The sequence below is a fragment of the Notolepis coatsorum genome (genome assembly GCF_963971535.1).
Source record: "Notolepis coatsorum genome assembly, chromosome: 5".
Lineage (NCBI taxonomy): Eukaryota > Metazoa > Chordata > Actinopteri > Aulopiformes > Paralepididae > Notolepis > Notolepis coatsorum.
Genome location: NC_140169.1, coordinates 163,479,640 through 163,496,020, shown reverse-complemented (window position 1 = coordinate 163,496,020; position 16,381 = coordinate 163,479,640). Strand labels below are relative to the sequence as shown.

At 43.6% G+C, this 16,381-nt stretch overlaps 1 protein-coding gene across 1 annotated transcript in view; it reads right to left on the bottom strand.

The window, feature by feature from the left end:
• Positions 1–16,381, bottom strand: part of lrp2a (low density lipoprotein receptor-related protein 2a) — a gene marked incomplete at its 5' end in the record, with an annotated part of 335,411 nt that overhangs the window by 73,056 nt on the left and 245,974 nt on the right. The window contains 4 exon segments of the mRNA XM_084314359.1: positions 4,507–4,644; positions 7,956–8,072; positions 10,382–10,498; positions 14,954–15,073. Of these exon segments, the coding sequence (XP_084170485.1) occupies positions 4,507–4,644; positions 7,956–8,072; positions 10,382–10,498; positions 14,954–15,073 (492 nt within the window).

Here is a 16,381-nt window from a genome sequence, read left to right as displayed (position 1 = left end):
AGACGGGGAAATCGAGCTGGCACGAGCGTGAAGGACAGGATAAAGGACAGCAGGAGATTCAAGCCTTACCTGCCCGCTGTCGTCATGGGGAACGTGCAATCGCTGGTCAACAAGACCGACGAGCTCTCAGCCCTGATGATCAACCAGCGTGAGTACAAGGAGGCAAGCCTACTGTGCTTCACCGAATCCTGGCTGAACGAGAACATCCCGGACAGTGCAATAGAACAGGAGGGCTTCACGGTGGTGCGCGCCGACCGGAGTAAACAGAGCGGCAAGCGGAGAGGCGGAGGGCTTGTTGTCTTTGTTAACTCCAAATGGTGCCACCCGGGGCACATCACCATTAAGGAACGTATCTGTTCCCCCGACATTGAACTATTGGCACTGAGTCTGCGGCCATACTATTTACCGCGAGAAATAACACACGTCCTGGCTCTCACTGTTTACATCCCACCCAGCGTGGCGGCGGCGCAGGCGAGTGACGTCATACACTCCACCGTCGCGGCGCTTCAGACAAAACACCCGGATGCATTTATTTTTATCAATGGGGACTTCAACCATGTCAGACTGAACAAGACCCTGACAAACTTCACCCAGTATGTCACCTGCAAAACCAGGGGAGACAAAACTCTGGACCTCCTGTATGCTAACGTGAAGGAGGCTTTCAGTGCGACTTCCCTGCCCCCCCTCGGCCAGTCAGACCACAACCTTGTGAGGCTTGTATCCACATACACGCCTCTCATTAAGAGACAGCCTCCGACCACCATGTCTGTCCCACAGTGGTCTGACGACGTCGAGGAGGAGCTACAGGAGTGTTTCAGGTCGACAGACTGGGATATGTTTGAGAGGGCTTACGGTGATGACATTGATGGACTATCCCACTGCATCACAGACTACATCAGGTTCTGTGAGGAGAGCATCGTACCCACAAAGAGGGTACGCTGCTTCTCACACAATAAACCCTGGATTAGCAAGGACATTAAACACCTGCTAAACAGGAAAAAGAGGGCCTTCATGGCAGGGGACACTGAGCAGGCCAGGGCTGTCCAAAGGGAGCTCAAAAAAGAGCTAAGGGCAGCCAAGGTCAGCTACAAGGACAGGCTGGAGGGCAGACTACAGGCCAACAACACCAGGGAGGTGTGGGCGGGGGTCAGGAAGATCACTGGTTTCAAACAGCAGGGCACAGCTGTGGAGGGCCCTCCAGAGCGTGCAAACGAGTTCAACTCGTTTTTCAACCGCTTTGACCAGAGTGGCCTCCCCACACCCCTCCCCCCACCCATCGACACCAGCACCAGATCACACCTACAAAGCAGCCCCCCCACCCCCCACCCACCCACACCCATCAGCAACGGCACCCCACCCCCAACACCAGCAGACTGCCCACCACCCCCAACCCTGACGATCACAACCAGTCAGGTCAGTAGGCAGCTCTCCAAAATTAACGTAAACAAGGCCAGAGGACCGGACAACACCAATCCCAGGGTGCTCAAGGTATGTGCAGAGCAGCTGGCAGCACCGCTCCAGCATCTTTTCAACCTCTCCCTGAGGCTGGAGAGGGTTCCCCAGCTCTGGAAGACCTCCTGCATTGTCCCGGTGCCCAAGAAGGGACGTCCCAGCACCCCCAACGACTACAGGCCAGTCGCTCTGACGTCACACGTCATGAAGACGTTTGAGAGACTGGTCCTGCAACACCTCAAGCCCCTGGTGCGTGACTCCCTCGACCCCCTGCAGTTTGCATACCAGGCAAACATCGGGGTGGAGGATGCCATCATCTACATGCTCCACAGAGCGTACACGCACCTGGAGAAGCCGCGCAGCTCAGTGAGGATTATGTTCTTTGATTTCTCCAGCGCCTTCAACACCATCCAGCCGTCACTGCTAGCGGAGAAGCTCTCTGCGATGCAGCTGGAGCACGGCTTGGTGGCCTGGATCAAGGACTACCTCACTGAGAGGCCACAGTACGTCAGACTAAAGGACAGTCAGTCTGACGTACTGGTGAGCAACACCGGCGCCCCCCAGGGAACTGTGCTGTCACCCTTCCTCTTCACCCTCTACACCTCAGACTTCTGCCGCAACTCCAGCGGGTGCCACCTGCAGAAGTTCTCAGACGACTCCTCCATCGTAAGCTACATCACCGACGATGATGAGGAGGAGTACAGAGCCCTGGTGGAGAGCTTCATGGGGTGGAGCGACAGCAACCACCTCCAACTCAACACCAGTAAGACCAAGGAGCTGGTGGTGGACTTCCGGAGGGGCAAGAAGAGGCCCCCCCCGATTCCCATCTCCATCCGAGGGGTGGATGTGGAGATGGTGGACTCATACAAGTTCCTTGGGGTACACCTGAACAATAAACTGGACTGGTCGGACAACACAGAGGCCCTCTACAGGAAGGGACAGAGCAGGCTGTTCTTCCTGAGGAGACTCAGATCCTTCAATGTGTGCAACAAACTGCTGCAGTCTTTTTACCAGTCTGTTGTGGCCAGCATCCTCTTCTATGCTGTGGCATGCTGGGGAGGCTACATCAACTCAAGGGACACCAACAAGCTCAACAAGCTGGTGAGGAAGGCTAGCTCCGTGGTGGGAGTCGAGCTACCTAGACTTGAGGTGATGGTAGAGAGGGGGATGATAAGGAAGCTGGATGCCATCATGGAGAACCCCTACCACCCCCTCTACGACGAGCTAGTCAAGATGAGAAGCTCGTTCAGCCACAGACTCACCCCCCCCCGACACTCAACTAACCGCCTCGGACAGTCCTTCATACCAGCGGCCATCAGGCTCCACAACAGTGGGCAGCGACTAGCAGCCTCCAGGCCCCACAACAGGGGGCAGCGACAGCGACTGCTACCAGACATTGACCTGGGACTTATAGGAACCCAAGGGGGACAAAGTAGACTACCCTGGTACTTTGATTAATGTATACTCAGTAGATAGTAAATTATAACACTACCTCATGCATACTGCACCTCATGTGACACTGTGAATAATGTGAATATTCCTCAGCTAGTCAGATAGTAAATTATATTGACCATATTGATCAAATTGTTTACACTGCCTGTGTTGTCTTTTACTACCTGTATACTGTGTTGTTTTACTACCTGTACCCCTCCCCCCTCCCCCCCATGCTGCTATGATGCCTGAATTTCCCCAAGGGGATCAATAAAGGAATATCTTATCTTATCTTATCTTATTTGCCTACGCACATTCCTTTGCCTTACAAGAGCATTCAAAGTATAATAGAGAAGTATATTATGTACCTTTTGCTGCAATAAATACTTAATTATAACTTTGTGTGGAACCGATTTATTGTGGGAAGTGTTCATCATATTTATATATCATGTACTGTATGGCCAGTAATTAAAGTACATAAAGCGGTAGTGGTTTAATGATACCATACTTATCAATACAGTCAGGGAATTGTACCCCTCAGTTACACTACCTATGGACATTAGGGAAGCTAGGTCTCTTAATATTTTCAGAAATAAGCTAAAAACGTACCTCTTCACCATAGCCTTCTAATACACCCCGCTGTTGATTGTACTGTAGCACTATTTTACTCTGGCCATTCTATTGCATAATTTTACTATCTATTCTACTATTCTATTATTGCACTGTATTATTGGTGTGCAAACCAGTCAACTTACAAAAAAGAGCCTGTTGGAGGATTTCAACAAGATAAATGCGACAACATTGCAAAATATTTCACTATAATATTTCAAAGTGAAGTAAAAAATATTATAATAATTATTTGATCATGTTAAATGATCATTTGATCATGTTAAAAAAGGGGAAATAAAAAACATTTGTAAAATTTTTATTTTTTTTTAATCACTGGGGCACAGATGATCATGAGTAGGGCACGTGCCCTACTGATAGTGGTCTAGATACGCCGATGGACTCGGGAGAGGTACAGTAGAGCGAAAGTCAATTAACGTTGATGTCAAGATGGACAGTGGAAGAAAGAGAAAGGGTGGAGGAGAGAGGGATAAAACAAAGAAAAAGAAAGGCCCTTACAGGAGAGTGGTTAACTGTATTATAATAGTAAATAGAAAAATATGTTGTGCTCTTGCTTTTTTCTTTTTGAAGGTGGAGAGAGAGAGTAGCATTGCTAGTGCCACAACAGTTTTATTTGAGGTCCATAACAGTACATTGTACTAAGCAATTGTTGGCTCATTAGTTTGTGATTCACATGCACTAAAATGCACCAGAATGCAGGAAATTAAGTCTTTGTAACAAAACAAATCTTGGTGGGGGACCCCCAGACCCCCCGCTTAAAAAGTGGCCTGACTGGGGCTATATTTCGCGCTATATCTCCCGGTATGAATTATTTCCCCAGTCCGGCCCTGCATATTGTATTGTGTGAGATGATGATTGAATAAACTACTACTACTACTACTACTACTACTACTACTACTACTACTACTACTACTACTACTACTACTACTACTACTACTACTACTACTACTACTACTACTATTAATGTCCTTGTAACGCTGCCCCCCGGTGTCTTACAGCAGAGGTGCAGCTCCTCATCAGAGTTGTCCCCGCAGTCATTGTCTCCGTCACATTTCCAGTGGGGCTGGATGCACACGTGGTTCTCACACTCAAACTGCAGCAGGGGGCAGTAGGTGCCGTTGGGGTAGCGGGTCGCTGCAAAGCAGAACCACAGAAGAAGAAGAGTATTAAAAGCATTTGGTTGTCTTGTGTTTCGGGTCAATACTATTGTTATACTCTACTATGATCAAGGCAAGAACATGTCAAACCCCGCCCTCTTTTCTTGATCCTCCAATCACAACTGAAGCAACAGTCGTTTGAGATAGGTCAATAAGATGGTTTGAGATAGGTCAATAAGACGGTTTGAGATAGGTCAATAAGAGGGTTTGAGATAGGTCAATAAGAGGGTTTGAGATAGGTCAATAAGAGGGTTTGAGATAGGTCAATAAGACAGTTTGAGATGGGTCAATAAGACGGTTTGAGATAGGTCAATAAGACGGTTTGAGATAGGTCAATAAGACGGTTTGAGATAGGTCAATAAGACGGTTTGAAATAGGTCAATAAGATGGTTTAAGATAGGTCAATAAGACTGTTTGAGATAGGTCAATAAGACGGTTTGAGATAGGTCAATAAGACGGATTAAGATAGGTCAATAAGAGGGTTTGAGATCGGTCAATAAGACGGTTTGAGATAGGTCAATAAAATGGTTTAAGATAGGTCAATAAGACTGTTTGAGATAGGTCAATAAGACGGTTTGAGATAGGTCAATAAGACGGATTAAGATAGGTCAATAAGAGGGTTTGAGATAGGTCAATAAGATGGTTTAAGATAGGTCAATAAGACGGTTTAAGATAGGTCAATAAGACTGTTTGAGATAGGTCAATAAGACGGTTTGAGATAGGTCAATAAGACGGATTAAGATAGGTCAATAAGAGGGTTTGAAATAGGTCAATAAGATGGTTTAAGATAGGTCAATAAGACGGTTTGAGATCGGTCAATAAGATGGTTTGAGATAGGTCAATAAGATGGTTTAAGATAGGTCAATAAGACTGTTTGAGATAGGTCAATAAGAGGGTTTGAGATAGGTCAATAAGACGGATTAAGATAGGTCAATAAGAGGGTTTGAGATAGGTCAATAAGACGGTTTGAGATCGGTCAATAAGACGGTTTGAGATAGGTCAATAAGACGGTTTGAGATCGGTCAATAAGACGGTTTGAGATAGGTCAATAAGATGGTTTAAGATAGGTCAATAAGACTGTTTGAGATAGGTCAATATGACGGTTTGAGATAGGTCAATAAGACGGTTTGAGATAGGTCAATAAGACGGTTTAAGATAGGTCAATAAGACGGTTTGAGATAGGTCAATAAGACGGTTTGAGATAGGTCAATAAGACGGTTTGAGATAGGTCAATAAGACGGTTTAAGATAGGTCAATAAGACGGTTTGAGATAGGTCAATAAGACGGTTTGAGATAGGTCAATAAGACGGTTTAAGATAGGTCAATAAGACGGTTTGAGATAGGTCAATAAGACGGTTTGAGATAGGTCAATAAGACGGTTTAAGATCGGTCAATAAGACGGTTTGAGATAGGTCAATAAGATGGTTTAAGATAGGTCAATAATTCTGTTTGAGATAGGTCAATAAGAGGGTTTGAGATAGGTAAATAAGACGGATTAAGATAGGTCAATAAGATGGTTTGAGATAGGTCAATAAGACGGTTTGAGATAGGTCAATAAGAGGGTTTGAAATAGGTCAATAAGATGGTTTAAGATAGGTCAATAAGACGGTTTGAGATCGGTCAATAAGACGGTTTGAGATAGGTCAATAAGATGGTTTAAGATAGGTCAATAAGACTGTTTGAGATAGGTCAATAAGAGGGTTTGAGATAGGTCAATAAGACGGTTTGAGATCGGTCAATAAGACGGTTTGAGATAGGTCAATAAGACGGTTTGAGATCGGTCAATAAGACAGTTTGAGATAGGTCAATAAGATGGTTTAAGATAGGTCAATAAGACTGTTTGAGATAGGTCAATATGACGGTTTGAGATAGGTCAATAAGACGGTTTGAGATAGGTCAATAATTCTGTTTGAGATAGGTCAATAAGAGGGTTTGAGATAGGTAAATAAGACGGATTAAGATAGGTCAATAAGATGGTTTGAGATAGGTCAATAAGACGGTTTGAGATCGGTCAATAAGACGGTTTGAGATAGGTCAATATGATGGTTTAAGATAGGTCAATAAGACGGTTTGAGATAGGTCAATAAGACGGTTTGAGATAGGTCAATAAGATGGTTTGAGATAGGTCAATAAGACGGTTTAAGATAGGTCAATAAGACGGTTTGAGATAGGTCAATAAGACGGTTTGAGATAGGTCAATAAGACGGTTTAAGATAGGTCAATAAGACGGTTTGAGATAGGTCAATAAGACGGTTTAAGATAGGTCAATAAGACGGTTTGAGATAGGTCAATAAGACGGTTTAAGATAGGTCAATAAGATGGTTTGAGATAGGTCAATAGAATCCAACCCTGATCTCTGTCACCAAAACTCTGTTATTAGTTCCACGTTACATTAGGGACACTTGGGCGGCTGGTCTCTCACCGTGAGTGGACACATACTGTGTTATCACAACATCCTGGGGTCAAATCTGGCCTATGACCTTTGGTGCATGCCACCGTATAGTGTTTGGTCTTTATTCTTTTACTTTTTACTGTATGAAGCACAATCCTAGGGGGCTCACAGAACCAAGCATTTCACTGTAATGTACATGTACCTTATAGGGAGGTGTAGTCTGACGTCACATCACTTTCCCGCGCGGTCCACCCGTATAGGGATTTATCGTTGGGAAAAGGTATTATCGGCTATTGTAATAATTCTGCCTCATGAACATTGGCAAGCTTTCCATTTTTGCACAAAATGAGTTACCTTCTATCACTAACATTATTGTTAAGCATTTTTGGTTGAAATAAAATTATATGTAATTATTCTACGATTAATTGCGAATTGTTTCATGTTGAGCTATAGATTGTGGATGGATACACACAGAAAGGTACACCGTGCCAATGTTCATGCTTTATTTGTTTTAAACGAGACGATTTTTGGAAATGTGTCCGTTGGAAATACATTGCGATTTCAAGCGAGGTGGACCGGCCGGAAACAACAATGACGTAACCACTACATCTCCCTATATGTGACAAATAAAACAAACAAAAATGTGAATTTGAAACTATCTACCCCTGATTTCCTGTCAGTAACTGTCCTATAAAATAAAGCAGGAATGCCCTAAAAGAAAATATATAATAATAATAATAATAATAATAATAATAATAATAATAATAATAATAATAATAATAATAATAATAATAATAATAATAATAATAATAATAATAATAATAATAATAATAATAATAATAATAATAATAATAATAATAATAATAATAATAATAATAAAGATTAGAGACACTTACGACATGACATCTCATCTGTGTAGTCCAGACAGTCAGCGTTTCCGTCACACTTGAAGCTCTCAGCAATACAGTGACCACTGCCACACTGGAAGTAGCCTGGATGACAGGTCCTCAACTCTGAAACATGACATAACAATAGATTAGATTAAAATGTATTGTCATCATACGGCACAAGTACAGTATACTGTGTGGGCTTTGTGGTAAATGGACAGCATTTATATATCTCTTTTATCCAAAGTGCTTTACAACTTCTGCCTCACATTCACCCGTTCACTCACACGTTCACACACCGACCATGCGAGGTGCCGACCTGCTCATCGGGAGCAGTTAGGGGTTAAGTGTCTTGCTCAAGGACACTTCGACATGCTGCCGGAGGGAGTGGGAATCCAACCGGGAGCCTTCAGATTACCAGACGACCGCTCTACCTCTAAATAAGTTGTGGTGAGTTGACACCTCTTCCCAAACAAAACGAGACAGGAAACAGACCCCATGGTCGCTGCTCAATCCATGATTGAAAAATCCCAGGTTGTGTGAAAATTGAGGTAGAGGCTCGAGAGTCGGGAGTGGTATTTGAATTTTTTTTAAGTCTGTACTTCTGCGCACGCCTCACATATGGGCATGTAACTCCAGAAACGCTGAACGAATTGTGTCACCTGAAACGGCTATCGACAGGCAATAAATAGGGATTTAATTCGATATATATATTGTATGAAAAAATATGCACACCCGAGCCACGAGAGGTCGCCAAATTGCCTGTGGGCAAATCATCCTCAAGAGGGCCCACATGTGGGCCATTGCATGCTAAGACCGTTCATTTATACAGGCCAAGATTGCCAATAAAAAAAAAAAAAAAATGCCATATTCCTTGTTTGTTTATGGGTTCCACTTCCCGTTATATAATTACTATTATTTACATTTGGTTATTCATCTTACCAACTGAGTCACGTGACTAAATTACCCCGGACCTGCGCGAGCTGCTGCGCCAAACGAATACGACGGGGCTCTATGGAGAAACCATGGCACTCCCCTGACTAAAAGTTTTTCAAACGCAAACGGCTGGATGTCATTTAGCCAAATCAGCATGGCTGTGAGTGTGAGTCTTTCATCTTTTACATATCTAGCATTGGCATGGATTGATTGTTTAAATCGCTAGCATGGCTAACAAATGCAAATATATCGTAGTCTGCCCCATTGTTCTGACCAGGATTACGTTCATTTCTGCCCCGGTGATGTGCGCACATACTGAGTCTGACTTATACGGCGAACAGTTATATTTAACTATGTGACCTGGGGGCTCGCCCGCCCCAGGAGAGACCATACTGTGCACCACTTTCTACAAAGTAGTAGCACATCATTCCTGACGAAGCCGCCTTATTGCACTGTATTTTCTGTCAGGATTGGTGGGGTGTAGGACACACGCAGACACACACACAAAAGAGGAGAATCCCACAAAAGAGGGGAAACCACTGGAATCGCAGAGCGATGATAGGATGGGGGAAAGCACAAGAACACTAAAATAAATAAAAATAAAAGCTATAGAAAACACTTCCAAACCAGGATAATAAAAAAAATGAGGGGGGGAAAACTAAATAACCACCACTGCCTAGTAGTTGAAAACAAACAAGAAACCAAAAGCACTACAGACAGAGAAAACCCTAGAAACAATACTTGGGACACTTCTCTACTACTGAGGGAAAACATGAAAAGAACAAGCATCCGAACACAGGAAACCAAGCCTCCTTAAAGGCACTGCACACCTGACACCAATCAGGCGGCAATCAAGCCCACACACCTGCCATGCTGCATGGCAATCAACTGGTGTCTGGTGATTGACAGCTCACAAGAAAACCAAAAATAACTGGTGTCTGGTGATTGACAGCTCACCAGAGAAAAACTAAAATAACTGGTGTCTGGTGATTGACAGCTCACCAGAGAAAACCCAAAATACATCCAAAGCAAAGAATAAACTAAAACCAAATCCACATAGACCGTGATCCATCACAATTTGTATTCTTATTTATTCCAATTTAATGTATAATACCCTACTACAATCCTGCACAATTGTACAGCCCTCTGCTATATTATATTATATTGTATTTGTATTCTAATTTCGTTTATATATTCTAATATATTTCATTCTACTGTAATTGTCTGTTAACGTTGATGCACCAAAAAAAATGCTCAGCTCAGTCCTCATGGCTACAGTAAATAAACATCGGCGCTCGGCAGAATGGCACAGAACTTATTCACTCTCTGAGGACCACGGTTGTCTGGCTGAGCTGAATGAATGGCCGTTGGTGGTCCTGTCCGTCCGTGCCAAAAAAAAAAAAGTGAACTTTCACTGCTCCTCTGCTCAGAGCGGTGTCCTCTGTCCCCCTCCTCTGTCCCCCTCAGACCGCCGGCCAAAACAAAGAGTGTCCACTCACCGCAGTCCCTCTCGTCCGAGTTGTCCTCACAGTCGTTGTCATGGTCACAGACCCAACGGTCGGGAATGCAGTGCAGATTATCACACCGAAACTCACTCTCCGTGCACGCACGTGGGGCTGAGGGGGGGGGGGGGGGGGGGGGCACACACAGAGAGGAGAAAAGGTAAGGCAATGTCCAGTGTTTTTATAGAAGATGTTTTAATGTACAAAAGAATGTGTAACTAACTAGATTACATTAGATTAGATTCAAATATACTGTCATTATACAGGGTATAAAATATATGAATTAGTACAACTAAGTAATAGTGCTAATCAGATGTATGTACAGAGTTGTAGTATTAATATGTACAGTGATGCAGGTATACAGACACTGGTAGTAAGTCATACTGGCCAGCAGTGTAACTAAGAGTATGTAAGGTTAAGGGATATGTACAGATATAGTATCTACAGACATGTAAAAAGGATTATATGCAGGTATGTACAGACAGTCGAAGAAAGATATATATATATGGTAAGAATAAATACTGTATTAGGGATGTTCGATATTGGCATTTTTACCGATACCGATATACCGATATTGTCCAACTCTTAATTTCCGATACCGATATCAACCGATACCGATATATGCAGGGTTTCCCCCCCCAAAAAACGGAATAATTTCAGGTAATTAACATTACATATCTCTTGTCGTGGTATTAACACAACATTATGCATACTTTTGACAATAAATAAAATCAGAATTTGTTCTTACTTGCTTGCCTGGGTAAATAAAGGTTAAATAAATGTAAAAAAATTAAAATTAAAAAATATAAATTTGAAAACCAATACCAATAATTTCCGATATCACATTTTAATGCCAATATCGGTAGGCCGATAATATCGGACATCCCTACTGTATATATATGCGGTATATACAGCATTATTGTACATGCTGTCATACAGAGTTATATGGGTTATATGCAGGTGTATAAGTAGGTATATAGAAGGATTATATGCAGGTATATTCAGACAGATATGGATATATACTGAATATATATATATTTATGCAGTAAATATAAATAAAATGTGTAGCTAATAAACTAACATGATATGAACATGTTCATGAGTGAGCCAGAGTATAATAACTCGATCACAATTTGATTGGTGATTGGTCTTCAATTCTGTTAAACCGGCGATTGCTCGGACACAATAATTTCACCGAACAGTCACGTGTGTCGACACCTTGACGAGACGTCAAAATGCCCCGTAGTGCCTCCGTTCAGGACCCCGGAACACCCAGGCTGCGCCTGGTGCGACCGTCTCTCTGCACGACGAGAGCGGGTGGAATTAAATTCTCTCTGCAACCGAGGGTTTCATCGCACGGCGGCATGATTTAGAGCTAGGCGTCGGTCGGTCCCCCCCCCCCTTGAAGTGCAACACTATCCTCATTAGCTCACATGTTCTCTGACTTGTTTAAATTCTCCAGGGCAAGGGACTCCCCTCGCCCCCCCCCCCCCCCCCCCCGCGCCACCCTCCCACCCAGCCTGACACGCCGAGGACAGCGTGTTACTCTCGCGGCTGATAAGCCCGTCTCTCGTGGGCGGCCAGAGGAGGACATGCGAGTGTTGAGGCTTCTATACAAGTTATCTGATGGAACAACAACAGGTCCGTTCTTTTACCGTCATCGCCCCCCTATTTCATCTGAATGACTTCACCGAGTTCCGGGCTGCGATCCCACATGTAGCGACTTCTCAGCGGGGGGGGGGCCGAGCCCGTAGGGAAACAATGTTTCCAGCTGTTGACAGCTCTGTGTGTTATAATGAAATACTGGAATGTGGTCATCTTCCCAGCAGGACCCACGTCCACTGTCTGCCAATGCCAACTAAGATAATAAGAATGTGGGCGGATTATGATTTTATCTTAAGTGTTTACTGGAATGAAACTTTAGTTTGAATGTGTTTTCTGCACCTCGCTGAGACCGCCCTGTGCCGACTATTGCGGTGACAGACGAGGACCACTATGTAATAGTGTTTATCAATTAAAAATAAATTATAAAAAAAAAAAATTTAGTCAGTATGAAAATCAAATGTGATCTGAATAGTGAGATATTTTCTTTTTTTTCTCTTTCTTTTATTCTTTATTATTATTATTATTATTATTATTATTATTATTATTATTATTATAAATTTTTTTCTTGTTTAACTGTGGATTGTGTGTTTCTTGTATAATGGTATAGATTATTATTTGTGTAAATTAGGTTAGTAAATACTTGTTTAGTTTAGGAATAAGGGGCAGGTAACTATAAGATTTATTCTTCTTCCTGCTCCTTTTGTCCATGGAATGATATTTATGATTGTGTAATGAAGAAACTCTGATTGTATGATTCTATGTGGCAAATAAATACTCTGAACTGAACTGAACCACAGTGGAAATAAGTCTCTGGCTGCCTTTATTGTGTGATAATTCCTCAAACAATGCAATGCATGTGATGGTTGTGGGGCCCAATTGGGTTTTAAATCCTGTGTGTATTTTTTACATCTGTTCATTCATTCGTTCATTCATTCATTCATTCATTCATTCATTCATTCATTCATTCATTCATTCATTCATTCATTCATTCATTCATTCATTCATTCATTCATAGGAGACACTGAGGAAGAGAAGGAGACAAGGGGCTTCATTAGAGAGAGAAAGAGGGGTGGGGGCCATAGCCCCCGGGCCTCTCACTTAGGTGTGAACTACTAAGCTATTGTCTGGGGCAACTGGAGGGATTCCTCAACAAGAATAATCTACTGGTACTGTATGTGGTTATTCATCATCATGACCAAGGCACGGTATGGAAACAGCAGCAGGGATAATGATGATGATGATGATGATGATGAGGAGGATGATGTAGAGTTCAAATGGTCGCTAATGGTCAACTATGCGCTGATACGCACAGATATGAAGTGGCCGAGCCTTTGGAGTGCAGCTGCCCCCCAAGCTGTAGAAAAGTTCACCTTTACATAAATATTAGATCTGCCCTCAACCCTAGAGGTTTTTGTTAAAGACTCACCTCTTCTCTCTGGCTTTTCATTCGGGTTGAGCCGTACATCCGTGCTTCTATATTCTGACTGTGCATTTTATATTTTATTTGTATTTATAGGTGTAGTACTGTTTGCAGTACTATTTCTGTTTGTGAACATTTGATTTTTTATTGGTATTGCATTTACAGTACTTTCTATTGTGCAGCACTTCATGGTCAACCATGGCTGCTTTTAAATGTGCTATATAAATAATAATAATATGTCTGAAATAAAACAAACCTGACTGAATTGAGTTTCTACCTTTAGTATACAGAGAAGGATCTTAGGATTGGTATGTCTCAATCAAAATGTATGGAACAAGTACTCTAACAGGTGTTTGAACAAGTACTCTAACAGGTGTTTGAACAAGCACTCGAACAGGTGTTTGAACAAGTACTCTAACAGGTGTTTGAACAAGCACTCAAACAGGTGTTTGAACAAGTACTCTAACAGGTGTTTGAACAAGTGCTTGAACAGGTGTTTGAACAAGTGCTTGAACAGGTGTTTGAACAAGTACTCTAACAGGTGTTTGAACAAGTGCTTGAACAGGTGTTTGAACAAGTAATAATAATAATAAAGACTTGGATTTATATAGCGCTCTTCATGACACCCAGAGCGCTTCACAGAGTCCATTATTCGTTCATACACAGTCATACCGGTGGTGGTAAACTACAATTGCAGCCAGAGCTGCCCTGAGGCAGACTCACGGAAGCGTGGCGAATAATCAACGCCTACGGCACCTCCGACCACCACCAACATTCATTCACATGCATACACATTCATACGAGGCAAGTAGGTTAAGTGTCTTGCCCCAAGGACACAACGGCGATGGGATGGACATGGGCTTGAGGCGGATTCGAACCACCAACCTTTCGATCATTGGACGACCCGCTCTACCCCTGAGCCACCCGCCCCACTTGACTCTAACAGGTGTTTTGAACAAGTACTCGAACAGGTGTTTGAACAAGTGCTTGAACATGTCATTGAACAAGTGCTTGCAGTGCTTGAAGGAGGTATTGTATTATAGTTTAGATACATTAAGTATAAAAAGTTAAAATTCGTAAATTGTATATTGTATAGTAGCGTACATAGGAACATAGTTTCTCAGGAACTTAGCATGTCTTTTTTTTATCATGCATCTTGTGTCTTGGTCTATTTTATTTTTTTATCTATGCCTATTTTTATTATTGTATTTTGCACAATCGATGCAGGCATGACCACCGGCATTTCACTGTATGCCCCTGGTATGTATGTGACAAATAAACCTCTTGATTCTTGATTCTTGAACAGATGTTTGAACAAGTGCTCGAACAGGTGTTTGAACAAGTGCTTGAACAGGTGCTTGAACAAGTGCTTGAACAGGTGTTTGAACAAGTGCTCGAACAGGTGCTTAAACAAGTGCTTGAACAGGTGTTTGAACAAGTGCTTGAACAGGTGTTTGAACAAGTGCTTGAACAGGTGCTTGAACAGGTGTTTGAATAAGTGCTTAAACAGGTGCTTGAACAGGTGCTTGAGCAGCGGTACTCACAGCAGCTGCGCTCGTCAGAGCCGTCCCCACAGTCGTCGTCTCCGTCACACTTCCACCTGAGCGGGACGCACTGGTGGTTGTCACAGCGGAAGTCCCCCAGAGGGTTACAGGTCATCTCATCTGGAACAGAGGCAGGTCGAGGATCATGATATATATATATATATATATATATATATATATATATATATATATATATATATATATATATATATATATATATATATATATATATATGCAATAAAAAAAGACATTTGCTGTAATTTCCTGCAACTTAAAAACATAACTTCAATAAAATGTAAATAAAACAATGTATAAGGTTGTGCAATAGTTTAACCTTTAACAAACACGAAAACACACACATATATACACACACACACAGCTGAATTTCCCCAAGGGGATCAATAAAGTAATATCTTATCTTACACACCCACCCACGCGCGCACACACACACGCACGCACGCACGCCCGCCCGTGTGAGGAGAGGAGAGGAGGAACCAAGAGGAGAGGAGAGGAGAGGAGAGGAGGAGTGGAGGAACTGAGAGGAGAGAGGAGAGGAGGAACAGATAGGAGAGGAGGAACAGAGAGGAGAGGAACAGAGAGGAGAGGTGGAGTGGAGGAACAGAGAGGAGAGGAGAGGAGAGGAGAGGAGAGGAGAGGAGAGGAGAGGAGAGGAGAGGAGAGGAGAGGAGAGGAGAGGAGAGGAGAGGAAGAACAGAGAGGAGAGGAACAGAGAGGAGAGGTGGAGTGGAGGAACAGAGAGGAGAGGAGAGGAGAGGAGAGGAGAGGAGAGGAGAGGAGAGGAGAGGAGAGGAGAGGAGAGGAGAGGAGAGGAGAGGAGAAGGAGAGGAGAGGAGAGGAGGAACAGAGAGGAGAGGAACAGAGAGGAGAGGTGGAGTGGAGGAACCGAGAGGAGAGGAGAGGAGAGGAGGGGAGGGGAGGAACAGAGGAGAGGAGAGGAGGAGAGAGGAGGAGTGGGGAACAGAGAGAGAGGAGAGGAGATGAGAAAAGAGGAGATGAGTGGAGGAGAGGAGAGGAGAGGAGGGGAGGGGAGGAACAGAGGAGAGGAGAGGAGGAGAGAGGAGGAGTGGGGGAACAGAGAGGAGAGGAGATGAGAGAAGAGGAGATGAGTGGAGGAACAGAGGAGAGGAGAGGAGGAGAGAGGAGGAGTGGGGGAACAGAGAGGAGAGGAGAGGAGAGGAGAGGAGAGGAGAGGAGGAACAGAGAGGAGAGGAGGGGAGAGGAGAGGAGGAACAGAGAGGAGAGGAGGGAACAGAGAGGAGAGGAGAGGAGAGGAGAGGAGAGGAGAGGGGGGAGAGGAGAGGAGAACAGAGAGGAGAGGGAGAGGAGAGGAGAGGAGAGGAGAGGAGAGGAGAGGAGAGGAGAGGAGACGGAGAGGAGAGGAGAGGAGAGGAGAGGAGGCGTGAAGTA